At 37.4% G+C, this 25,606-nt stretch overlaps 3 protein-coding genes across 9 annotated transcripts; 1 reads left to right on the top strand and 2 right to left on the bottom strand.

Annotated features, from left to right (window-relative positions):
* Positions 1 to 182: 182 nt before the first annotated feature.
* On the bottom strand, positions 183 to 6,657 carry atp1b4 (ATPase Na+/K+ transporting subunit beta 4). Of its 3 annotated transcripts, none has more exons than XM_058797929.1 (8): positions 6,129 to 6,657; positions 4,855 to 5,077; positions 3,205 to 3,333; positions 2,731 to 2,844; positions 2,190 to 2,389; positions 1,719 to 1,775; positions 1,505 to 1,597; positions 183 to 1,419 (listed from the first exon to the last, which is right to left on the bottom strand). In XM_058797929.1, the coding sequence occupies exons 1-8, from the start codon at positions 6,192 to 6,194 to the stop codon at positions 1,258 to 1,260; spliced, it is 1,044 nt and encodes a 347-aa protein (XP_058653912.1). In that variant the 5' UTR covers positions 6,195 to 6,657; the 3' UTR covers positions 183 to 1,257. The 3 variants fall into 3 exon arrangements, with proteins under 3 accessions (XP_058653912.1, XP_058653914.1, XP_058653913.1); XM_058797931.1 differs by having other exon boundaries at positions 4,855 to 5,070; XM_058797930.1 differs by lacking the exon at positions 6,129 to 6,657 and adding an exon at positions 5,176 to 5,211.
* Positions 6,658 to 8,185: 1,528 nt separating this feature from the next.
* Positions 8,186 to 19,516, top strand: tmem255a (transmembrane protein 255A). Of its 5 annotated transcripts, XM_058798458.1 has the most exons (10): positions 8,389 to 8,704; positions 9,215 to 9,357; positions 9,914 to 9,976; positions 13,388 to 13,477; positions 13,576 to 13,641; positions 13,753 to 13,841; positions 14,052 to 14,123; positions 14,559 to 14,721; positions 14,808 to 14,951; positions 18,087 to 19,516. In XM_058798458.1, exons 1-10 carry the CDS (start codon positions 8,650 to 8,652, stop codon positions 18,228 to 18,230), a joined length of 1,029 nt encoding a protein of 342 aa, XP_058654441.1. In that variant the 5' UTR covers positions 8,389 to 8,649; the 3' UTR covers positions 18,231 to 19,516. The 5 variants fall into 5 exon arrangements, with proteins under 5 accessions (XP_058654443.1, XP_058654439.1, XP_058654440.1 ...); XM_058798460.1 differs by having other exon boundaries at positions 8,186 to 9,357; positions 14,818 to 14,951; XM_058798456.1 differs by having other exon boundaries at positions 8,383 to 8,704; positions 13,753 to 14,123.
* A 709-nt stretch (positions 19,517 to 20,225) lies between these two features.
* Positions 20,226 to 24,165, bottom strand: zbtb33 (zinc finger and BTB domain containing 33). Its single transcript, XM_058798455.1, has 2 exons — positions 23,996 to 24,165; positions 20,226 to 23,320 (listed from the first exon to the last, which is right to left on the bottom strand). Exon 2 carries the CDS (start codon positions 23,316 to 23,318, stop codon positions 21,420 to 21,422), a length of 1,899 nt encoding a protein of 632 aa, XP_058654438.1. The 5' UTR covers positions 23,319 to 23,320; positions 23,996 to 24,165; the 3' UTR covers positions 20,226 to 21,419.
* Between the last annotated feature and the right edge of the window lie 1,441 nt (positions 24,166 to 25,606).

Raw genomic sequence — 25,606 nt, 5'->3', positions numbered from 1 at the left:
CTGCCTGTTATTGAATGCGCACAACTGCATTTGAGTTTGAATTTAGTAATGGTTTTTCATTGAGTTTGCTTTTTTCGTTTATTCTAAGTGACCATCTCAAGCAGTTTATCATTGTAGACAATATCATGCATTTCACAATTAATTTGGTGCTTTTAAAGGGAATGGAAAACTGAGCAGAAAGGTTTGATTCCGTTAATTCTCATCCATCTTTATTGTTTATGCTAGAACATGAGTGCGTTTAAAAACATGAGCTGGCAAATCTTTCAGCCAGTGGATATTTCGATGCATTTACTGTGCAGTTACCAATTTCCATCTCACTATTACACTTTGTAACTGTTTGTACCATGTCAATATATTCATATACAATTAATAAATAATACTGTTGAAATCTTCCTTACAGGCAATTGAGCAGATATTTTCACTCGGAGATGAATGTGACATACTCTATTTAGTTTAAGAAGTGTTGGTTGCATGATTGACAGAAGAAAGATCAACTCGTATTTCATTATGAAATCTGTGAAAATGATGAAATGGGATTTCTGTCCCACATTTCAGTAAAATACATTTGCCTCTGAATTCAAAATTTAGATGCACATCCCAAAAAAAAAAAGGAAAGAAATTTAGTCCAAAAATGTACAATCAATTAATTCTAAACCACATCTGATTGTTATTCAATTAAACAAGCAAGCGAAAGGATAATGTTAAGCAGTTTTCGGCCTTTTTCTTCATCCAGAGGGGGAATTTAAAGGAGACTGACTTAACGGAGAAAAATCATAAAAAAATAATGTTCTGTTTTAATTTGTGTTATATACACATCTGACTTAGCAAAAGAACTGATCAAAAAGGTTTAATAAATGTTAATTCTACAATCTACACAGATCTAGAGAATTGTTTTGCCTACATCTCACCGTAGACCGTACGTTTGAGTGATTATGCCTCAATAGCTATAATTGTGACCTACATACTGTATTTGGACATCTCTTCATATTTCATTTTATCCTATAATGAAATCCAGGCAGGTGTCTGTCTCTAGCGGCTGATCTATAAATGTGATCTATGAGTCTCAGTCTTTGCTTACTGGGAAATACCTTGTTTGAAAAAGTAGTGTAGTAACACAGCTCTGACATGAATAGCACAGTGGCTGCCGGAGGCATAATCAGAGGGCTAATGGGTAAAGACAACACCCAGTGTGCTATTTCATTTATTATAACATACTCTGCGAATTTTAATTTCAATTTCTCTAGGTCTACTGCCACCCTATGCACCCACTTCTAAAGTGAAAGACACACTACCCAGGAAACGGTCGGTTGCTGAATCGTTGATGATGCCCTTGCCGTTTAGTTTGCATTGAACGTGTAGTTGGGTGTCATACTGGACACTGGGAAAGCGCACAGCCACCAGCGGGGAAGAGTAGTTTACCTGTTGGTAGAAATGGTGAGAAATGCTGTGAAATTGTATTAAATCATGAGGAATTCTGGGATAAATGTTAAGTAGGATCACTTACATGTCTCAGTTTCCCATAATAGGGATAGTACCGCAAGTTGAAGATATTTTCTGGAAAAAACTGGACTTCTCCGAGGCCTTCAGTTGACCCTTTCTGCACAAACATTGGAGAAGATCCGAAATTGTTACTGTTTAATGACAAATACTGCAAAGAAACTGGGTCGTTATATTGTATGGTTATTTTCTTTAGTATTGTGCTAGTCATTAATTGTTACCTTTACTCCACATGTAACATTTACTGGAGTGCCTTGACCAGGCAGATACCCGAGAATCTGTCACAACAGAAAACAGTCAAGTGCCTGACATTTCACAAATTAGAATTTGTTCATTTAGTCATTGCTTATTTTAACCACAAGGTGGCACTAGAGCTTCAGAGTTTTATTTATTCTTTTTTTGGAGAGGTTTTGTTCTTCAAATAAAGAATATTTGAAGAGTTCAGATGCAAAAGCCTCTAACTGCCATTTGAAATGTTCTTCTAAAATGAGCATTTTCCTCAGGCTCCTGTGTGTAGGTTCAGTAATTTCACTTTAATGGCAATTAATAGGTTTTTTCATTGCCATTAAATGAAAATAACTGGACATAAACAGGAGCCTGAGAAAAATACAGATTTTAGAAGACAGTTTCAGATGGCACTTAAAGGCTTTTGCATCTGAACTCTTCATTTGTATATTATATTATAATCTCACCCGATTCATTTTGACGAGGATGCAGGGTTTTCCCTTCGAGTAGCCAAAATCTTTGTCCTTCATGCCGGAGCATTCACCCAGCCAGGACCTCTTAAACTGACATGCCTTGCGCTCGGCACTCTCCTCTAAGTCATCTTGCATGAAATACGTATTTCCTTCGCAGTTAATGTTCCGCCTATCCTGCACTCCGTCGTCATAGGCTGTACGCAGCCACGGCGGGAAACCGTAATAAAAGAGATGGAAGAGAGAAAAGAGAGAGAGAGAGGGACCATAAAATAACCAAACAATGGCTGTTGCCCAGCCTGGCCTCTACAACTTACAGGCCAGCACAAAAAGTGGGGCCCTGGCAGCACTGAGCAGTTACACTGAGCGCACAAAAGGGTTTCCCTCCTTGTCAGTATTTCTATAGAACGCAGGACTTGTTAAACAGCGTGCTGGAGCGATTTGAATCTGTGCCCGCTGAACAGAAAACGTATCTTCCCTATTAAAGAGTGTAAGACCAAACTCAATAAGCTTAGTTGTTCTCTCATCCAGGACTTACGTTTCAGATGGGCTTCCAGTGCTTTCGCATACTTCTTCCACGAGCTTCGGTCAGAGGCGTTGAAAGCAATGTCAAACCCATGAGCTACATCTACATGAGGAAACATTGTCATACCTGCCAGGAGAAACAGAAGATCTTGAAGCGTAGTGAAAAAAACAGGAATAACAGTATTAAGCTCATGTATTAGAATTGTGTATTATATACTTATATATTATTTTATACACTTGCAATATTTTTAATTTAAAAATAAAATGTATTTAAATATATATTTATAATTATTATTAAAAAAAATAATATTATTAATTTTAAATGTACAATTCTCCAAACCGCTCATCTTCTCTTAGGGTTGCGGGATTTTAAATAATACATTTTAGATGAATCTATATTAAAAATAAAGATTTAAAAAACATTTACACAATTATTCAGCTTTTTTCATACTCTTTTAATATTCACAAAAATGCAGTTTTTTCCAACCTGGTGGCATCACTCTGTCATTGTAGGTGGGAGCATATGGACTAATTGACCACATCAGGCAGCACATACAACCAGCAAACATAGCCGCAAGGAAAATGTATAATGCTGAGTAGAAGAGCAGAATAAGGCCTGGAAAAGATAAGAAATTATAAATGAGTAAAGCAGGATTGCACTGATGTAACCTCTTGTAGAATAATTGATTTACATAACAAGGAGTTAGTAAATTGAAATGCGCACACCATTGCAATCAGGTTGAGACAGTTTTTCATATAGGAATTTCTTATGTATGTATTATTGATTTAGTTGACCATTCAAATACTACACTTTTGTTAATCATTCATTCACAATAAACTTTCCATTGTGAAAGTGTTCAAAACACTAAAGTCAATGAAACTTAGCTTATGAGACCCAGGAAAAAACCCAGGAAGTGCAGCAATTCTCCTTTCATTTTCAATTAAGAGTTCATTAACAGCTGATCAAATGAGACGTGTCGTCAAACTAAACGGCTTTTGCTGCGCAGACAATTTCGCAGGGACTAGTTGCAGCCCATCTTGTGTCCCCCAGCCACAAAGGCCTTTCTGTTTGAGCCTGGTGAAAATTCTCCCAGCTGTCCTTTCACTCAGGAACACAGTGAACCTCCGGTTGCCATCACAGTGACGGTCTTTTGCAGCCATACAGAGCCACGGCCAGCTCCAAGGAGCCCGATCACCCCATTCTGGCATTGTGGGGCCTCTGCACTCTCCTTTCATGGGACATGCATCACAGCACTCCATCAGCCCCTCCCCTGCGCTAAGGAAGACTACGGCTGTTTATTTAATCCACCTCCAGCACATTCCCCATCACATCATGCCCATGTAAAGCATAAAAACGCTCAATACGGGACATTGGTGCGTTGAGATTTCCCTCTGTATCCCCAGGAAACTTTCATATTGCCGTTTCGAGCACTCGTCCCGATGGGAATTTGCTGTGTTGCTTAGCATCGGGATGTTTAGCGGCAGCGATTGGCTGCTCTGTCCGCATCGGACGTCTTCAGGAAATGCTCGCTGCCAAAAAAGTTCTGCGCTCGGACAGAAAAAGGCTACAAATCGTTTAAGTTGTGTTGTCGTAGATCTGAGAGCGTGTTGGAGGAGATCTGGAGGTCAAGGGGGCTTTGGGAAAGGGAGAGGAAAGCACGGTAGGGGTAAATGGAATGTGATCCCGGGCCAGCGAAGGGACTGTGACATTCGCTCTCCCACTGAGGACCATTCCCCAGGCAGTCTGTTTTTGTCAAGATGTCTCTAAGCTATCTGTGCACCTATGTAAACACTAAGTTTGGACATGCACGCACACACACACATGCACCCACAGTGACAGAGTGTACATGCACACACACTTGAGCGAGCAGAAGCACAGTTCATCACCCCTCATCCCCACAACTCATTCCCATAACTCGACTATAAATGGAAAATAATGAGCAAATACAATAAGCAATAGTCTCACTTGCCTTTGCTTCTACGGTGAGACTGAACATCACTAATTAAAGACTTAGTTTACAGTCCAAGTACAATTTGGATGCACTCCCTCACCCACAGACAAATGCTCTTTGTTTTGCCGTTGAAACGGGTATCTTGTTGTGTACATTCAATATAATTTTGTTACTTTGTTACTCACTCCAGCTCTTCCCCGAGCGGCCCATAAACTCCTTAGTCTCTGTGTTCCACAGGTAAGTCTTTAAGTCGTCGATTTTCTCATGCAGCGTCCTCTTGGGCTTTGGCTTGGGCTTCCATTTCTCAAAGTTAAGGTCATCCTGCTGCAGAGGCTGATGTTCTACCAGTCCTTCTTGTTCCACTCCCATGGCCTCAGCTAGTTCGTGTTTATGAAGTGATCCTGCACGCTAAAGACAACATGGAACGTTAATAAATAAGTACGTTTCTGAATCGCATTAGTAAAAAAAACACCACTGCAATAAGCATCAAATGGTTAAAAACTCACTTTAATGTGGATAATATTCTCTTAAAAGAGGAAAGGCTAGGAGAAGAGAGAAATATTTATCTTCAAAAAAGTGGAAAGCAAGTGCATGAAAGCAGTGTGAATGAAAGACGTTTCACAATCCCATTGATCTATGAGAGGCAGAAGAGGACCCACACACTCGCTGACCCATGTTGGGAGATCTAACCTCTCACAGCTGCACAAGATCTGCAGGGTCACTCTTCAGCCAGATGTTACACACTCATTCTCAATATCAAGACACGCATAAAATGTGCTTTTAAAAACTGGAAAGCTGGAAAGAATGAGGGTTCAGTATGTTAATATGAGTTCATGCAATTAGTATCATTAACTAACAATGAAAAAGAATATTTCATCTAGGCTAATGTCTATATAGAAACATTTCAAGTTTTATGTATTGTGAATGAACATGAAATATAAAGTGTTCGTGATACCTAATGCATTAAATAATGGTAATTCAGTCTTAATGTATAATATGTTGCCATAAAACTGTACTTTTTTTTGACAGGAAATTGACTTAATATTTACTTGTCATATTTGTTATTTAATATAAGTAATTTTTAACAGCCAGCTCAGGTAGAAACAGCTCCTTAAGGTACCAGAGGGATTTTCAAATGCATTTACTAGCTGCAATATGGCAATTGGCCTAATGCAATATATATTAATAAAAAATTGCCCATATTAATTGACCTAAATAATGATGAGCAGGTGAAAAACTTGGGTGACACAGTTTTACTGTACCTTGAATTTAAAAATTGATACCAGACCAACAATCTATAATATAGTTTACTACTATATAAATTGTAACTACTATATAAATATAGTTTACTACTATATAAATTGTAATATATATCTAAATCCAGGGAGGTATGGTCATTACAACGCCCTAATCAAAAGTAATCACATAACTCTGGTACATTATGGTTATGGTCACTTGCCAGTTTTGAAACTTTGTCTTCCAGGAGCAGGTCCTCCGCCCCTCCCGCGGTAGAGTCGCGCTCCATGATCTCTCACTGAAGAATAAAGGTACTTGTTAAACCAATCACATATACGAGCGGTCCAGGCGATTTACTGCGAGATTTCAGTCCACGAATAAAGTCTGCAGCAGTCCAGAAAAGTCAAATACTGTGTGAAATAATTGTTCAGACTTTTTTTTTTTTTTTTTTTGCCTTTTTTTTTTTTTTTAAATCGAAGATGAGGAGAGAATATTTCGATGTCTTCTGTAAAGAAAAATTAGGAGGGGGGAGTCTTAGGAAAAAAATACTTTTATACTTAAAGTGCCCCCAAAAATAAAGTCTTGATGAATGCACTGAGGCGATGTCTTCAGGTTCACTTCACGCTGGCTGCACAAACGTTAATTCTGGTCAAGAATTGTTCTTGAATTTCATTGAGTTTTCTCCTTACAGCGGATGTCGGGTGCGGAGGAGCTTCTCGCTAGGAGTCGAGCATCATAGTGAATGGAGCTGAGCTGGAGAGGGAAAGTGGGGGTGGGATACAAAGTGGAGTTTTTTTGGCAGCAGCTTCGTTTAGTGTTGTGTGGAATTCTGCACACGCACACCACATAGTCTCATTGTCTGCTGAAACAAGCTCTATGCAAAGACCCACAGCTTTATAAGTTTCTGTTCTGATCTACATTTGCCTTTGTCAATCACAAAGTACGGCATCAGCAACCACATTAGAACAGTGAGGTTTAGTATGCAGGACCCTTCACTAAACAATCCCCATTGACTCGCTGGCCTGTTAATCTGGAGAGAGTATTCACGCGCATTACATAATGCATTAAAGAGACAAACGCAAAAATGTGAATATGTGACAGCTTTGGTCTGCGTTGGCGTCAGAATCGTAATAAATTCACAAAGTTGACATCAAGCTTAATATTTGTACACAGATCACGTTGAGCTCCGTGAACCCGCTGATTTTTTTAAACCTGAAAAGAACTCGCGTCATGGAAAATTCGGTCTTGTCTGGTTCTTTCTGCTTTCTTTGGTGGAGAGCAGGTCATTCAAAGAAAGACCATCAAGGACTGAAACGAGCAGATGCAATCATTTACTTTGTGACAAAACTAGGCTGGAGGAATAGAGATCAATTTAATGCAGCGTTTTATTTCCTTTCATTTTTACACAAACAAGGAAACATTTAAGTAGTATTGAATGCTCGTTTTGGTAAAAAAAAAATAAAAATGAAAGGCGATCTAAAAATCCATTAACTTCTATTCAATTAAATGTAGCCTACTTAAATATAACCAGCCTATATGAAATAGGTCTATGTTGCTGTGGAGAAGTAATTAGCATAATGTGTTACCATAAAACTAAGTATAACTCAAAGAATGCCTTTAACTGCACACACTTTGAACTCTGCAACACATCATATATAGGCTACTTTCATTTATTTGTGTGTGTGTGTGTGTGTGTGTGAGAGAGAGAGACTAAGAAAGAGATACATCAATATTTATATTTTATATTGTTTATAAACAATGGGTGTGCTATACAGTTTAAAAATGAGGAGCCTGCTGTAAGTCTGGGGGGGGGGGGAGACTTAAGAACTTTTTTAAACTCAGAAACTTAAATTTTTATTTTTAAACCTTTTGTGTTTGTTCACCAACTACCTGATGATGGCGCACTTTCATTACTTTGATATTGCTTCTAGTTCTGAGACTCTCAAAATAGCCATTTTTTGTAGGAAAATTACACAAAAGTATTTTTAATAGATTATATTGAATGCTCTTAAAGTGTTTTCGTGTTAACCAATCAAATTGTTACTTTGTTTCATTTAGATATTCTCAGACTAATTTATGCGTGTAATGTAGCAGGTTAAATTTCTCTATGAAACGTCGTGAATATATGCAGATTTGTTTAGAAATTTGTTATGCAATCCAGCAACTGCATACAAGAACCTGTATGGTTTTAGTCGTTCTTTGGAATTCTATTTAAGTTCTAAATTACTTTAGTTTTTATAAACTGAATCACGGCCTGCAAACTGCCTGGAAGGAAGCATGAAATTACAAACACCCTTAAGTAATAAACACCAATTTGTGCCTACACATGACTTCACTTGAACGTTTAAAGCGTGTTACATGCATTCAGGGACAACCTCTCAATCTATTTTTGAACAGGTTCCTTCTGAAGCGGACTGCTCGAAAGAACCGAATCGCAATGACTCGCTCTTCCGATCCTAACCCACTCAAACAGCTAGCGGTTCTGCCTTGCGCATGCGCAGTGCTGTGCTCCGTGCGGCGTTCTGCTGAAGGGATGAGGGCAGCAGATTCACGAACAACAGACCCAGATGCTGATGAGAGAAGCGCGGCTACACGGGGGACGCACGGTGTCAGAGAATGCCACGGCAGGAAAAGAGTTTCCATCCATTGGCTCTGAGGAAAGGCATCTTTGTCTCGTTGACTAGGTTCTTTGTTTTTGACTTGAAATCATAACTGCAGCTAATGCTGCAAATCCTGACGTTGCAATGCCAGCGGGGCTGAATGCGCAAGGCAGCGGTATACCTATTTCAGATGCGATGGGTAAGTACAAGGTCAATGGCATTCACTGCGCCCGCAGACCATTACAGTCAAACGGAGGACAATTTACGCTTGTATTTACATTTAAATGCGATTAGCAACGTTTATTCATCGTAATTGTTATACTATATTAACGCGCGAGAGAAAAATAAGCGTCCCGTAACCTACATTGCTGCATGTCTCGGATGTCCCCAACGAATGTCGTTTGATATTGTTAATAAGAACACACAACCGTAAGTGAAATGTTGTTTTATGCGGTTTAAATCTGTTTTGTTTAATGATAGAAACCCATCATATTACATCGCCTACATTTTTCTGGGTTTCTGGGTTGTGGCAGTGCCTTTGCAGCTAGATACTATAGACATACAAGAGGTCAAATACACTGGTTGTTTTGCTTTACTTGGCTTCACCCCAAAATGAACGTGCCTAAAATGAAAGAAGGAGTAGCCAAATGCTGCCCAAGGCAAGGGCGTGTTGTGCTGTGGCTTCTTCCTACTCTATTATGTTTTCCAGGATCGTTTAAGAGGAGGAAAAGAAAGTCCATCATAGTAACAGTGATGCTTCTTATCGTCTCCATACTCATCCTGGTCTTTGGTCTGGCTGCTACTACCAGGACACAAAACATCACTGTCGGTGGCTACTATCCAGGAGTCATTGTAAGTATACTCCTAATGTTCACAGTCGTGCGTAGAACAGACTGCGAACTATCCTCTTGGTCTATAAATGGGTTTGTGATGTGAAGTACTGGGGGGAAGGAAAGGCCTCATGTTTAATTATTTTCTGCTTGGCCCGCCATTATGGTGACCGGTGGCCATTACCTCATTACTGTAAGGTTGAACTGAGTGAACTAATCCATTTATTATTCAACAGCAAGTATCATTTTGTTCAACACTCTAGGAGAAACATACAAGCTTAAGTGACAGTTCAGAATGTTTTGTACAAGTAACAGGTGTTTTCCTAGTATTCCACAGGGATTGACTGTTTTGAAATACTATATGGTGGGGACATAGCCAGATTTCATATATAGCTCTTTGACCACACCGTAAAATAAACTATACTGCTTGGAGAAAGACAAAAGCTTTGTGGGAATGGGAGATTGTGTGTGGGATCTTAATGAAGTGAGGTTGTCTACTTTTAAGACTTTGAAACAGGTTGATATTTTATATAGAGTTGCAACTCTCATGACAGAGTTTCACCCTGTGATATTTTCAGCTCGGCTTCGGGTCATTTCTGGGAATCATTGGCGCCCATTTGATAGAGAATAAGAGGCAGATGGTAAGGAGTCTTTCATTACACTGCTCATATCAGATTCTGTGCTTGTGCATTCCATCATCTAATTGATATTTCTAACCAAATACTCACACAAACAAATACATTTTTAAGATTCAGCTGCTTGTTTTTAGTCGTGTCATATTGGCAGAAATGGCTCACGGATTTGAGCTCGAATAGCAGGGCATGTTGCAGGCCCTGTGCTGAGATGTACCCAGAAATAGCTCAGTGTAAGGGGAGCGGGATGGATGTCCAGGCAGGAATGTTCAGAAGCCATTGCAGTGCAGAGGGAATAGGAGGTGCCACAATCCAAATAAAGAATGCATGAGGATGGCATGGCTGGCCAGATCATAAACACACAGGGACACTTACTTCTGGGAGAGTGCCGGATACACACTCCACCCTTGGAGTCGAAGTGGTTAGAGCATGTAGATTGGTGTTTTATAAATCTGAAAAAAAATCCTGGAAATAAGCAATGTTTAGTTTTTGAACAATGTAAAACAAGGAACAAAGTGTTATGATGCTTTTGCACTATTTCTGGGTCCCTAATCAAATAAGCAAATTTGTAGAATTGAGCATGTCAAATCCTTTTGTACAGACGGTCAGATGTTCTTGTTTCCATGAGGCACAAGCTCTTTTGGATCATTTTCAAATTATGCTGGAGAACATGATCATCAGGTTTCACTAAAGCAAAATGGAGACAAACCAAATATTAAGGCATTCTGAAATGTATGATGATTTTTAAAATCCTTATTACTCATTGTTACACCGAAAACATAAGTTGTATAGATTAAATATAACTATTATATACAATATTTATAATAATTTTATTTAGAAGATAAATACAATATACATATATATTTTCATTTTAATATATTAAATAATATTAAATATAATTGTTGAAGCAATATTACAGTATTGAAATATTACATTATACAGTCATGGCCAAATATATTGGCACCCTTGGTAAATATGATTAAAGAAGGCTGTGAAAATTAATCTGCATTGTTAATCCTTTTGATCTTTTATTAAAAAAATTCACAAAAATCTAACCTTTCATTGGATAACAAGAATTTAAAATGGGAGGAAATATCATTATGAAATAAATGTTTTTCTCTAATACATATTGGCCACAATTAACAGCAACCTTTTATTCAATACTTTTTGAAACCTCCATTTGCCAGTTTAACCGCTCTAAATTTTCTCCTATAATGCCTGATGAGGTTAGAGAACACCTGACAAGAGATCAGAGACCATCCCTTCATCCAGAATCACTCCAGACCCTTTAGATTCAGATCCATGTTGGTGCTTCTTCTCTTCAGTTCACCTCAATCATTTTCTACAGGGTTCAGGTCAGAGGACTGGAATGGCCAGCAGAAGCTTGGTTTTGTGCTCAGTGACCCATTTTTGTGTTGTTTTTGAGGTTTGTGTTTGGATTATTGTACGGTTGGAAGATCCAAACATGGCCCATTATAAGATTTCTAACAGAGTCAATCACTTATTGATTTTTTTATCTGTTGGTATTTGATAGAATCAGTGATGCCGTGTGTCTAAACAAGATGTCCAGGACCTCCAGCAGAAATATAGGCCCACAACATCAAAAATACAGCAGTATATGTCATTGTACACATGGGGTACTTTTTATCCCCGTGTTCACCAAACCCATCTTGAGTGTTTGCTGCTAAAAAGCTCATTTTTTAGTTTCATCTGACCATAGAAGCCAGTCCCATTTGAAGTTCCAGTCGTGTCTGATACTGAATACGCTGGAGTTTGTTTTTGGATGAGTGAGGAGAATTTTTCTTGAAACCCTCCCAAACAACATGTGGTGATGTAGGTGCTGTTTGACAATTTATTTTTTTTAAGGTTTTCTGACCCGAGACTCAACTATTTTCTGCAATTCTCCAGCTGTGGTCCTTGGAGAGTCTTTAGCCACTCAAACTCTCCTTCTCACCGTGCATTAGGACGATATAGACACACGTCCTCTTCCAGGCAGTTTTGTAACATTTTATGTTGATTGGAAATTCTTAATTATTGCCCTGATGGTGGAAATGGGAATTTTCACTGAATGTCTCTTTTCTTAAAGCCACTTCACTAATTTGTGAAGCTCAGTTATCTTTTGCTGCACATCAGAAATATATTCTTTGGTTTTTCTCATTGTGATGGATGATTAAGGGAATTTGGTCTTTGTTTTCCCTCCTATTTATATTTCTGTGAAACAGGAAGCCATGGCTGGATAATTTCATGTTCATAATCACCCTGGAGTGCTCAAAATTGTGAATATGAATGGGAATATACTTCAGAGATATTTCTAGGGGTGCCAATAATTGTGTCCAATGTATATTTGAGAAAAACATTTAATTCATAATGATATTTTCCCCCATTTTAAATTCTTGTTATCCAATGAAAGGTTAGATTTTTATGAATCTTTTAAATAAAAGATCAAAAGGATTAACAATGCAGATTAATTTTCACAGCCTTCTTTGATCATATTTACCAAGGGTGCCGATATTTTTGGCCATGACTGTATACACCACTATTCAAAAGTTTGGGGTCAGTAAGGTGTTTTTGAAATAAGTATTCTATGCTCACCAAGGATGCATTTATTTGTTCAAAAATATAGTAATATTGTGAAACATTATTACAATATTATTATTAATTCTAATATGCTGATTTGCTGCTTAAAAACATTTTGCATTATCATCCATCTTTAAAATAGTTGTGCTGTTTAAAACTGTGATACTTTTTTTTCCAGAATCCTTTTGTAAAATAAATAAATGTCTTTACTATTATTTTTGATCAATTTAATGCATCCTTGCTGAATAACAGTATTCATTTCTTTCAAAAAATATCTTTAGCCCCAAACCTTTGAGCAGTAGGGTATTAATATTATATTTTATTATTTATAATGAAAATATTAATATATTTAAGATATAATTTTTGTTAAATTAGAAAAATGCAAAATAAAAGCATTTTCACTGATTTCAAACCTTTACTAGAAAAGAATGAACTGTTTTAAGATACATTTATTTAGATTAGATACAGTATATAAAAAATAACACAAACTGGTATTATTTATTAATCAGATTTGGGCAGTTTTCCGTTTTGTTGATTTTACAATGCCACAAGACACGCCTCTGCACAGTGCCTGTGATTGCTGAAAGTATAGAGTGACTGGTATCTAAATGGTTGGTTGTGAAATGGCAGGGAAATCCGTGAAGTTAAGTGGCAATAAGGCAGAAACCATTCAGTCCAGATTATCTCCGTATCCCATAATAGGCACATCTCCAAGATCTTAGACAAACCACTTCAATCTGTCTCTATAAGGAATCATACATAGTAGTAGTGCCCAGGTGTGAATGCACGTGCATTGAGCTACTACAGCAGATGAATAGGCTGACACTGCTGTTCTGCTTACAGCTGGTGGCCTCCATTGTCTTCATCAGCTTTGGTGTGGTGGCGGCCTTCTGTTGTGCTATAGTGGATGGCGTTTTTGCTGCAAGACATATAGTAAGTGCTTCCACACCATGTTATTGTAAAATGGCTTTCTTCGTAAAATCATCGCAGTTAAATCTCTGTTATGGCATATTGCTGTTGTTGTCTCAAAGGACCTCAGACCTCTATATGCTGGCCGATGTGAATATTACTCCAGCGGGACCGCGTTTGATTTAGATGTGAGTCGCCAGCCTCAGAGAGGCGCTCTTGCCAAATTACAAGCCTCTGAATTTAAGGGTTTTGTTATTAGTATATTAAAATCCCATTTAGAAAACACATCTGTCTTTCAGGTCCACTGTCAAACCGCATCTCGGGTCTCCTGTAACCTGCGTGTGAAGAGCAACACCTGCTACTGCTGTGACCTTTACAACTGTGGCAAGTATGTGTGTGTGAGCGAGTCCCATTTGGATACATCTCTCCTAGGATACCTTCTGCAAACAAGCAATCTGAGAAAAAGAAAAAAAAAAAAGACAAATATGCTATCTTTGTTTTACCTTGGTTCTGGTTTATATTTGCTTGTATGGTGTGTGCTTTTATCCCTGAAATTCAGCTCTGTTCGAAAGAACGTTTGTGTTTATTTATGTTTCAGAGAGCATCCTCTTATGGGACTTCAGAATAAAGATGTTTTGAAAAAATTTAGGAAATCCTCCATGATTTGGAAGTAGGTCTTTCCACTTTTAGCCCCTCAATGACATTGACAGCCCATTATTTGTTGTTGTTAAAATCTTGAGTGTGGCTACATACAGTCGCTGTACTTTACGTACAGTTACTTTACTCGTGAAGTGAAAGGAACTAAGATTTAGTGTTCTCTGGTTCCTGTTTCACAGGTGAGGAGAGACAGCAATAATTTAGGTTAAAAGTAAAGTGCCTTTGATGACAGTGAGCTTAAATATAGGAGACTGGATATATTTATCCATTTCATGCTCTTCTTAAGAGTGATGTGCACTGGTATGCAGATGGTTTTGTTCTTTTCTTTTGCATGAATTGCTGTTCTGTCATGCTTTACCTCTTTTGTTGCTCAGCCTGTCACCTATATGTGTCGTATTTCTTTTTATGAGCCTCATGCGATAATACATTTCTGTCCTCGCCATCTCAGTCGAGTGGAACTGCGAGGAGGGTACCACGAGTACACAGAGGTGCGAAGCTGCCAGGACGTTGTGCATCTTTACCACCTGCTGTGGTCAGCTACTTTCCTCAACGTTGTTGCTCTGTTTCTGGGCATCATCACCGCCGCCGTGCTGGGGGGCTTCAAGGACATGGTGAGATTGAAATGCTTTGCACCTTATATAGATGCATTTTGTATGATTTCTGAGATCCTGTGACACTTATTGGGTCTTTTTTTAAGATGCCTACAGCAGCACCAGATTCCTGTGAGCCAGAACCTCTCCCTATTCCTCCGCCCCCAGAGACTCCTGGACCCACAACATCCAACAACTCTTTTTACAATACTGCCCCCTGCTTACCTCCATACACTGCCTATGACCTTCAGGTAATCCATTTACTTTGAGCTGTCAACCCACTTTGTGTTGCATGCTTCAGTGGGCATTTATAAGTCACTCTAGCAAACGATATAGACTTTTTCTACAATGCTTCAATTATTTAAAAAAATGTATTCAAATTAGGGGTGTGCGATATATATCGTCTGCTATAATATGAATTGTTCTGCTATAATATTATCGTCTGCTATAATATTAATCGTAATTGTTGTTTTAACGATGTGCGATTTGACATAATCAAGTATTTTGCAAAAAAAAAACACCTACGAAGTGCATGCATTCATTACATGATGTGCAGTGGGTTATACAGTGTGCGTGCGCATTTAGAGTGTGTTAAAATTAAAATGCATTAAGAACAGTGTTGGGTAAATTACTAATTACTTCTTTAAAATTGTAATTTGATTACATTACTGATTACTGCATTTTAAAAGTAATCAGATTACTAATTACTTTACTTTCAAGTTACTTTCAAGTTTACTTTACTTTTCACGTTATCAAACCTAAAAAATACACTACAAAGAGAAACTCAGTTATTTCATTAATTTCATATTGACTGGAAAAAAAAATACATAAGTAGGCCTATTATTTGTATATCCTGATTCATATAACCTTTCTTCTTTTTTTTTTGGTTTTGTAAAATAAAGAAAACAAATAGGGTGCGCTTTCTGCATTCTCAGTCTCCGTGAGATATTGTTTAAATAAACAATATCTTCCTGTAACGAGTCACCAGAATATGGCGTTTAAACAGTGTCAAATCTCGCGCACGTAAAAACAAGATGCGCGCACATGATATGAGCGCACAGAACAGTGTCCGCGCACAGAAAACCACCATCGCGAGGGAGCATTTCTAGAATGAACGAAAATGACATGAGTAATACAGTATATCTAAAGAAAGCTTGAAGTGTCTATTATTAAATGAACAAAACAAATATTCTCTGATAAAATAATCCGTATGAAACGCGAGGTCCAGTTTTTCCGGTCTGAGCTCACATAATGTGATCATGCCCACTCACATCGCGCGCTGTAAGATAATCATCCGCGCGAAACCAGGCTTGAGACGCGCGAACATGTAAACGCTCACGTCACCTCTGTAGAAAGATTCATGTTCATCTCGTCTACTTTTCGTTTTTGGAAGATGCGCTGTGAGAAATAAGCCTTGAATTGTGATGCCGACTCGGGTTTATCCAGCGGTTGATCTCATTCTGATGAGTCATATATTTTTTACTTTTTTAGTGTTACTGTGACATAAACTTGTACACATTCACTTGTTGAACTTTTCCCAAACTATAATGCCAGACTAAAATATGTCGAGTGCAACATTTTGAAATATTATAGGCAACCTTTCATTGCATCTAAATGTTGTAGGACTCTCATTTTAGCTCGCATTCTCCAGTGATTTATTAAATTTATCGCTTTACTTCATTTTTTTATTTTTTTAATATTGCCTTTGTAAGTAACATAATTTTATTGACATAAGTAACTGTAATCAAATTACATAAATTTAAAATGTAACTCATTACTTTACTGCGTTACCAGGGAAAGTCATTTGATTACAGTAACGTGTTACTGAGTAACGCGTTATACCCAACTCTGATTAAGAATGATCACTAAATTCAATATATGGGGGCAGAAATATCATTTCAACACAGGAAGAGTGCCTTTTTTTTCTTTTTTTTTCAAAAATAAGCATGATTACTAATGTGATATTGATTTTATACAACACTTAAATAAACAATAAGTTAATATTAAGATACTAATGTTTTAGACACCATATTGCCTGTTTTTACTTCATTTCGCCAACAAACATATTTCCAGACAGCCACAGCACTGTTTTGCTTCTCTGAGCAACATGAGGTGTTTAGTTCCTGAATCAACAGTTTAAATGATTCGGTTCAATGGCAATAATGACTCACTTATTAACAGTGACTTGGTGCCACTTACTGGCGTTTTTAATTTCACATTCAGAGTATATTTTATTATTTAAATCATTTCAAATATCAGTATTCAATGTGTTACATTTAACATATCAAAACATTATGCATTTGTAACTGCAGGTTAAAGCACTCCATGTCCCTCTGAGCTGCATTAAACAGTGTGTAAATACATCTAAATGCCACTTCAGATGCAACTTCTGCAAAGATTAATTTTGTTGATACTGATTTCATTTGTTTGGTAACAGCCTCTAATATCTTATTATTCTAATTGACTGATTAAATGTAACAATTTGACTCAAAAGATTTTTTTGAAAAAAATAATAATAATCTTTTAGGGGATGGCTCATTTAAAGGTAAAAATGCCCATAAAAGGTAAAAATCTATTTAAACTTAAGGAAAAGATTAATTTCTATCACTGATGTGAACTGACCATGCAGAATATGAAGAATATCAAAAACTGCAGCTGTCCACGGTAGTCAGATATCAGCACAATAACACACTCGGCAAAATATTGTCTAATTATCATTATCGAAAAAATCCCAGAAAATATCGACAATATCAATATCGCACACCCCTAATTCAAATATGCAATAATCACAAAAAGATCATCCCCTGGTACAAAAAAATAAATATTGAATTTATTGAGAGCAGTGTTATTTGAATATCATTGAAATTCTTTTATAGTTTTTGTTAATATTTTGAATATTTATAAAAATAAAATATATATAATTTTTCTATTTATAATAAAAGTCTAATGTGATAAGCAAAAAAAGATCATTATTATGCCTGTCAATTAATGTGGAGTTAGTGCAAACCATTATTTTAAAATGTATTCAAACAATAAGCACAAAAAGATCATCCCCTGGTACAAAAAAAATAAATATGCAGTGTTACCTCACTATCATTGATAAATAATTTGTTAATATTTTGAATTATATTTAATTTTTATATTTCTTTTTCACTCTAATTTTAAACCATTAATATTCTGTTGTTTTTTAGTTTTTTTTAAAAATATCTATATAATATTTATTTTTTAGTTTCAGTTCATTTTGTAAACTAAAGGAAAATGACTAATGTTGCCTTGTAAGTTTTTTAAATATTTATTTAGTTAACATTTATTTTATTTAAATGCTTAGAGATTATACTTTATACATTTTGATGGTGTATGATATGTGTGCTAATGTGATTTTACAGGGTGCCAGCATGTTTCCTGACTCTTCAGGCCTGTCTGATGACTCCCAGTCTGGAACCAGCCACATGTGGCCAAATATGATCCCGCCTCGATATTCTCCTCCTTATTACCCACCTGATGAGAAGCCCCCGCCATACAGCCCCTAAGGGACCAGTCTAAGGAAGGCATTTTCCTGCCAAGAGAGAACTGGCATTGGGCATTTTTGGATATTAGAGTACCCCATCATTGAACAGTCATTGTTCTGAATGAATGACCCTTGCAGAGGAGGTTCACCTGTGCGGCGGGTTAAGTACAGAGAGACTACAGCATTAACCACAGTCATTCATCACCATTCAGCAGATGTAATATGCAACATTAAACCTTGACAGGATTCGCTCAAGTCAAACCCGATGTGTAAAATATTCACATTATGTAGCCTCAAACCAAGAGGACTATATCTAATAACAACTAGCCTGACTATGAGATCAAGACTGTTCACAGATAAGCCTTAAAATGTGTGTCCCCTTCCAGTCTGGCTCCACCTGGCTCGCCTCCTCTTCCCGTTATAGGTAACGTCTGTGGGTCGCCTACTTGTGTTTCTTCTGCGTAACTCCATAATGTGAACTTCTCCCTTCCAAAGTGGCACAAAGTGTTTTGCATCGCCTCAGCACGAGGATGAGTCTCTTATCTTATCTAGCAATTGATTTGCACTTTATTGTCTTAAGAATTTGCTGTATTCACACAGTTCTAGATAATTACTTGAGTTATTTTTAACTGTTTCGGGCAGCTAGATTGCAAAGAATTGTACATATATTTAGGCTGAATCTTACTTTTTGTCCTGAGCGCTTCATTAGGATCTAACCTGTAATATGTGGTGTTTCTTCTGCATTACATCAAGCACACAATCATGTCACATATTCGAATAATCTTTTGTGACAAAAATATCCTTTGCTTGATTTATGCAAAGTAATAAGCTCTTACATAGTGGTATGAAGAATGAGAGGGCTTTCAAAACTTGTACATTTCACATTCGTCCGCCGTTCTGCATTGCCGACAGGACTTACCGAATGTAAAAAAGGAGGCTTAGCTTTATAACTAACCATTATATAAACCTACATCGTTCACTACGTAATAATAGAAATTCCCTCCACAATGCAAATATATCAGTGTGTGCAATGCTGTACATGTTGTACATATACCGAACGATCAAACTGCCTTCTCGTAACACAACAGAATTGAGTCTTAATTCTTACAGTGTTCTCCTTTTTGTGTTTGTGTGTTCACAGTGAATGTCATGTCTATACACTGTATTTCATGTGCTTGATTTATATTAAGAACATTGTCCTTTACTAATGTGAGTAGAGATATTACTTCAAATTCAATGATTTTATTACTTCCTATTTGACATTTGGGTGCAACTCAGTCACATGCTATAAAGAAAACTCGTAAAGTGGATCTTTGCCTCGTTTTGTTAATTTTTGACCACATTCATGTCACATGAAAGCATTGTTTACATTTGATGTTAAAATTTTAAAAATGAAAGACTGATAGTTCAGCTCAGTATTAAATATAAACTGTATAGACTTTTTGCTTCATTATCACACTGCATTTCCAAATATGTCCACTGGCACTTGACCATTGAATCCATTTTATCCCTCATCAGATTATATTCATGAATCGGTGCATTATAATATGTGACCCTGGACCACAAAACCAGTCATAAGGGTCGATTGTTTAGATTTATACAGCATCTGAAAGCTCATGTATAATTTGTTAGGATAGGACAATATTTGGCAAAAAAAAATGTAAATATTGAGAAAATCGTCTTTAAAGTTGTCCAAATGAAGTCCTTAGCAATGCATATTACTAATCAAATAATTAAGTTTTGATATATTTATGGTAGGAAATTTACAAAATATCTTCATGGAACATGAACTTTACTTAATATCCTAATGATTTTTGGCATAAAAGAAAAATTGATTATTTTGACCCATACAATGTATTTTTACAAATATACCCGTGAGACTTAAGACTGGTTTTGTGGTCCAGGGTCACATTCATCAACAAGATCCACTCTGATACAACACCCAGGAATGTTCATATCATACTGAAAAATACTAATCGCTTTCATGATGCTCTTGGAAATAAAAGAAATACGTGTACTTTCTTCAAAGTTTTATTTCATTCTATATCACACTAAGACCTAATAATAAATAGGTTCCAAAAGGGAAGAAAGTGTTAAAATGAAGGTCTTCAGTACTATCATGTACATGGTTATGGTGTTAAAGCACTAGTTCTGACTGAAGGAATCTCATTGTATTCACAGATTCTTCTCACAGCCCACAAAGCTAAAATAATTGATAAAACTATGCTGAAAAAATAATAATTTTAAAAAATGACATATGTACACAATATTCAACCGTAAAGGAGAGGTTCTCTGTATTACCAACATGACCCTTTGATTACCCTGAACAATTCAGTATCTTGTTTCTCTAGACATGAGCAGAGGAGGGATGAGTATTTCTTTTCAGGTCTCGATTACTGTCTGGGAAAATATATCAGGATATATGGCCAGCATATAAATAAACAACCTCAAAACATAATTACTGGACAGATGACATTACAAATTTCACATATTTACTCCATCCTTCTTAAAACCCACTGACAATCAAAAACTATAAATACAAACATTCAAACAGTTTCTTACCGCAGAACCGAAACCTGCCATTAACACTGAACTATCTAGTGCCAAACAATCATTAATAACTACCACAAGAAGCTGACAAGAAAATTTAAAACGATGTTAGCGTCTCTTTCAAATGAATCTTTGAAAATGAAAGGCATAATTTCGTATATTGACTCTGAAGTTACATTACACTTGATTTTGGACTTATGGGATTTATGTAATGCTCTACCAAAAAGCATTTACACATCAAAATTACATCATTGTAAAAATAACTGTAACAAACTGCAACAGCCTGTACTTGATCCATAATAATTACATCCGACATGGTTGTAATGTCCGGAACAAAAATGGGAATAGAAAATGTTAAAAGGTCAGCTCTACACAGATCTAATGTAGCTGTACATAAAATATGTATTGTTGCTTAGTCATTTTATCTGATGAAGCATTATTACGATTCAATAATGGACTGTGAAACTGAACTGTAAACCAACACTAAGTAATACATTGTCTAAATATACATTAAAGCACCTTGAAACAACTTTCATGAGTTGATGGATACTGAAGTTGAGTTTTCAATCAAATGGTCCAAAGAGCCACGACCACTCGCCTCTCAAATTAAAACACATACAAAGGAACAAGGCACCTGAGCCAGAGCAGTGCACAAGCATGCTCAGTACGTCTCTGGTATAACAAACTCAAATTCATTCCTGGTTTCTGCATTTATTTGGTCGATAGGCCGCGGAGGTTGAGCCTCAGGCCTGTTTTGTGCTTCGGATTCTACAAATATGTCGTCCCAGGTCAGTGCTTTGCTTTGGCTAGCTGGAAGTGGCTGGTTGGTAAAGTGCTCTTTGTCTGGGTTTACATGTTGGACAGTCCCATCTTCACCGATCACTGGAATCCCTCCCGGCTCTTCCGACACGAAGGAATATGGTTTGAACTGTAACGTTTTACACGGCAGCAGCCGATACAAGTTGTTGCACGAGTCATCTTTCTCTTTCCTTCCTGACGGGTCTTGGTTGTGCATTTGCTTGCAGTGGGTGGACAAAATCTGATAATTGAGAAAGGTTTCGTTGCACAGTAAACACTGGTACCGTCTTTCACCCGTGTGAGTGATTTCATGTTTGGTTCTGTACTCGGCCAGGGCAAAAACCTTGCTGCAGTAATGGCACGGATACTTTCGTTCCCACGAGTGAGTGTTAAAGTGCCGCCTGAGGCTCGTCAGGCACACATAGGGACGCTTGCACACGATGCACACGTAAAAGGTCTTTCCATCCATGATAAGTTCATAGTGATCCTCCTGATCCAGCTTTGCCTTTTTCTTTCCTCGAGGCGAGAGATTGCTCACGCTGGGAATACCGTGTGGGGTTTGCGATTTCCTACCAGGAGCCAATCCCTCCACGGGATCCTCTTTTACTGGAACAATGTCGTAGGTGTTTTCGCCGATGTTGGCGTACACTTTACAACCCGGCGATAGTGAATCGATTTCCGAGGCTTTGTCTAATGTTATCGTCTTTTTCTCCAACACCGCCGGGACTATGTTCATTGCTGGTACCGGTCCGTTACTGGTACTAAACGTCGGCCTTACATCCGACAGTCTGATTTTTCCGGGATGATCAGGTGAGTGCTCTAGAAGGACCGTTTTCTTTTGGACTCCGAGCACTTCGTTGTTGTCTAGAGGCAGCGAGGTGCTGTGAGGATCTGGAGGAAGGCTGTTCACACCAGTTGGTGTGGTGGGTTCGCTGTTTGAGCTCGTTCTTACTGGCGAAGTGAGAACACTGATACTGGATTCTGGATTTGAGAGGATCACAACATCGGGCTGGGGCTCTAAGTTATTTTGGAGTGATGTATTTCTTTCAGAGGGAAGCTTGTCATTTCTCTCTTGGGCTGTTGAATCTTTAGAGCCAATTTCTTCCTCGTTTGTCATTTTTTGCTTTTTAGCTTCTGGCCCTCCTTCTTTGTCATTAACGTTTGATATCTTGGTCTTTTGAGCTTGAGGGGCCTCTGTTTTTGAGACGAAAAGAACATCATCGCTGTCCGAGTCCACTTCCTTTTCCGTATTACCGCCTGCCATGTTGAACTCTTCAGCGGACAGTGAGAATGTCTCAGTAATGATTGGCATATTCTCACCTCCGGTGTCATTCTTCTCAGAGGAATTGATGCTGTTGTTCTCACTTTCTTTGGACAGGCCCGGTAATCCCTTGACTTGAGCGAGAGGTGTTCCTAAATTGGCAATGAATGTCACGCCCAAAGCCTGACCGGCGCTGATGAGATCCTCAAGTCTGTCTGAGCGAACTCTGTGGATTTTAGAAGTGTATATGTAATTCAAAATCACATCAAATGTGTCTGCCTTGATGAAGTTCAGCTCTACAACTTGTCCAGCAACTGAGAAAAGTTGACGGAAATAGGTACTGGAGGCGGAGAGCACGCATTTGTGCGCCTTGAACTTGCGGTCTTGCACGATTATGGTGACATCACAGAATAAACCGCTGTGTCGCTCATCATTGATGGACTTCAACAGTGATGCTGGATACTGAGTGTCTGCTGCAGATATTAGCTTTAGTTTCGACATGCCTGTGGGGAAAAGGGGAAAATATGGTTTAATGTACTTTAAGAGTTTTAACAGATTCGTATGAAGAACAAATCTATTAGAAAACGTGTTAAAATGTTATTTACAAAACCCTATAGAAGGCTTTCTGCATTGTACTTTCAGTTGTGACAGAGATGTACTCTCACAGACACATTTTAGCATTCTATCAATGACAAATCATATTTTTATGTAATATTTTTCTCTCAAGTTGTTATGTCGATCTAAACATTACTTAAAAGTAAAATACAACTTCATTTTTTTCTAAATTCAAAGCAACAGAATTAGGATATGCACGAGAATCGCAGGCACGCTAGCTGGCTAATTGTACAGCAACAAAAGCCAAGCATAAAGACATATGCGTCCTGAAAAGTGACATAAAACTAATGCCTTTGACTAGTTTGACGTGACGTTAAACAAAATGCTATTCCGGTGAGGCCACAGCTGTTTAATGTTAGCACTCAGAACCGGTAGGACCCCGGTGTGCAGCGGTCAGCGTGAAAACAAAAACAAATGGCTCAATTCAACTCTCCTTCCTGGTTTGGCGGCAGCGCGCGGCCTATCTGACTCTATGATGCACAGCAACCCGAATGTGGTTAAAGAAGATGAATTAAAGTTTTAATCTCCAACATTCTCGGAAATGAATTGTCAAAATGCTATACCTGCAGAGCGACCCGTTAAAATCCACGATTCCCTTTGCTGAGAAACAATAATGACAGCGATAACGTGAGTCGGTTGCTGTGGACAACACAACGGAGCTCGAGTTCCTTGTCTGAGATGAACGAGTCTGGCGCTCGCGCCTCCACCAGCCGACAGGAGTCGCGCACAACAGTCTGCCACAATAGACGTGTGATGAATGTTAATGAGACAGGAAGAATTTTTCTTAAACTTTACTTGTATTTGAAGCCTACACGTATGAATAGGCGTATAGAAAACAAATGCATAATGCAGTAATACAGAGAATTATTTTTAAGTAGGCTATATAGCCTATAAATTGGGGCAAATTACATACATTTGAAAAGCTTTAGGAGTTTTACATTTACTTTTTTTTTTCCATATTAGAAAAAGGTTCATTTTTCAAATCAGTATAATATAAGTAGCTTTTAACTGTATTCTCATTTTGAAAATTAAATAAAGCAAAGACATTTATAGTTTCAGTTTTGAGTCAGTAGAAAGGCGCTATGTAAAATAAATTATTATTAATAATAATAATAATAAGATGTGGAAGAAGAAGAAGAAAATTTTTAAAAACTGAAAATTACAAAGTGATTTATTGGCATGACAAGACTTGCCATAGACATGTTGTAGCCTTTATAAAAGATTTATTACAGTGTTATTAGTCTCATATATCTGTATCCAAACACAATAATACATTAAATATACACAGAGCTGGGTAGATTACTTGAAAACTGTAATCCGTTGCTGATTCCAAATTACATGACAAAAAATTTGGTTTGTACCGTAATCCATTACATTACACATTCTATGTAATATAATAAGACTACTTTTTGATTAATTTTAGACTACTTTTGACCTAACTCGTTTATCATATTAATTTAAATAGGATAATCTTGTATCATATTGATATAAAAATTCTAAGAAACATTCTGCAGTTACTTCACGAGCCTGAGTTTGGGAAACCTTGATGTAATTGTAATGCTTAGCTCGCTTAAGTGCACTTAATTATGTTAATAACAAGAAATATATTTTCTGTTTATTGTCAGAGATATACAAAGAAATCCCTTACCTCAGGGAATTTTTTTCCAATCAGGGATACCTAAGTCAAATTACTTAAGGACTTTCATGCCACCAGGGCCCAGTTGCATGAAAGTCCTTAAGTAATTTGACTTAGGGGTATCCCTGAGGGGGAAAAAATTCCCTGAGGTAATGGATTTCTTTAAGAGAATTGCAACAAACGTCTTAACTGCCACTCTTACCTAAGTGTTTATACTAAGCGTTTTGAGATAGTTCCTGGCAACATAAGGCAATGCCGCAGTTGCTATAGTTACTACATCTCACAATAAACATGGATATGTATATTTCTGACAATAAACAGAACATAACGAAATACAAACCTAACCAACTAAAACATGAACAAATAAACTAGTGCTGCCCATTTCTACGCTGCTTTGTGTACAGTTGTTACCGAAGAAACCGCTTTGTTTCTAAAGCGAAAGCTCTCCTGCTGAACAATGATAGAAATGTTAATAAATGTGAAAATGAACCCGTTTTGATGCTGCAAACACACAGAGTTGTAAATGTGGCTAATAATT

This window comes from Onychostoma macrolepis, chromosome 14, assembly GCF_012432095.1.
Source record: "Onychostoma macrolepis isolate SWU-2019 chromosome 14, ASM1243209v1, whole genome shotgun sequence".
Lineage (NCBI taxonomy): Eukaryota > Metazoa > Chordata > Actinopteri > Cypriniformes > Cyprinidae > Onychostoma > Onychostoma macrolepis.
Note: the sequence above shows the minus strand (reverse complement) of the source record. Positions and strands in the feature narration are given on the sequence as shown.

Bases quoted from the DNA above. Each gene is read 5' to 3' on its own strand.
- atp1b4 (XM_058797929.1), bottom strand. From the start codon at position 6,194: ATGGAGCGCGACTCTACCGCGGGAGGGGCGGAGGACCTGCTCCTGGAA. The intron at 5,078-6,128 runs GCAAGTGACCAT...TGTTGTCTTTAG, and splicing joins AAGACAAAGTTTCAAAACTG to CGTGCAGGATCACTTCATAA. The intron at 1,598-1,718 runs GTAACAATTAAT...ATGTTTGTGCAG, and splicing joins ATGTTACATGTGGAGTAAAG to AAAGGGTCAACTGAAGGCCT.
- tmem255a (XM_058798456.1), top strand. From the start codon at position 8,650: ATGCCAGCGGGGCTGAATGCGCAAGGCAGCGGTATACCTATTTCAGAT. The intron at 8,705-9,214 runs GTAAGTACAAGG...TATGTTTTCCAG, and splicing joins ACCTATTTCAGATGCGATGG to GATCGTTTAAGAGGAGGAAA. The intron at 14,124-14,558 runs GTAGGTCTTTCC...TCGCCATCTCAG, and splicing joins AAATCCTCCATGATTTGGAA to TCGAGTGGAACTGCGAGGAG.
- zbtb33 (XM_058798455.1), bottom strand. From the start codon at position 23,318: ATGTCGAAACTAAAGCTAATATCTGCAGCAGACACTCAGTATCCAGCA.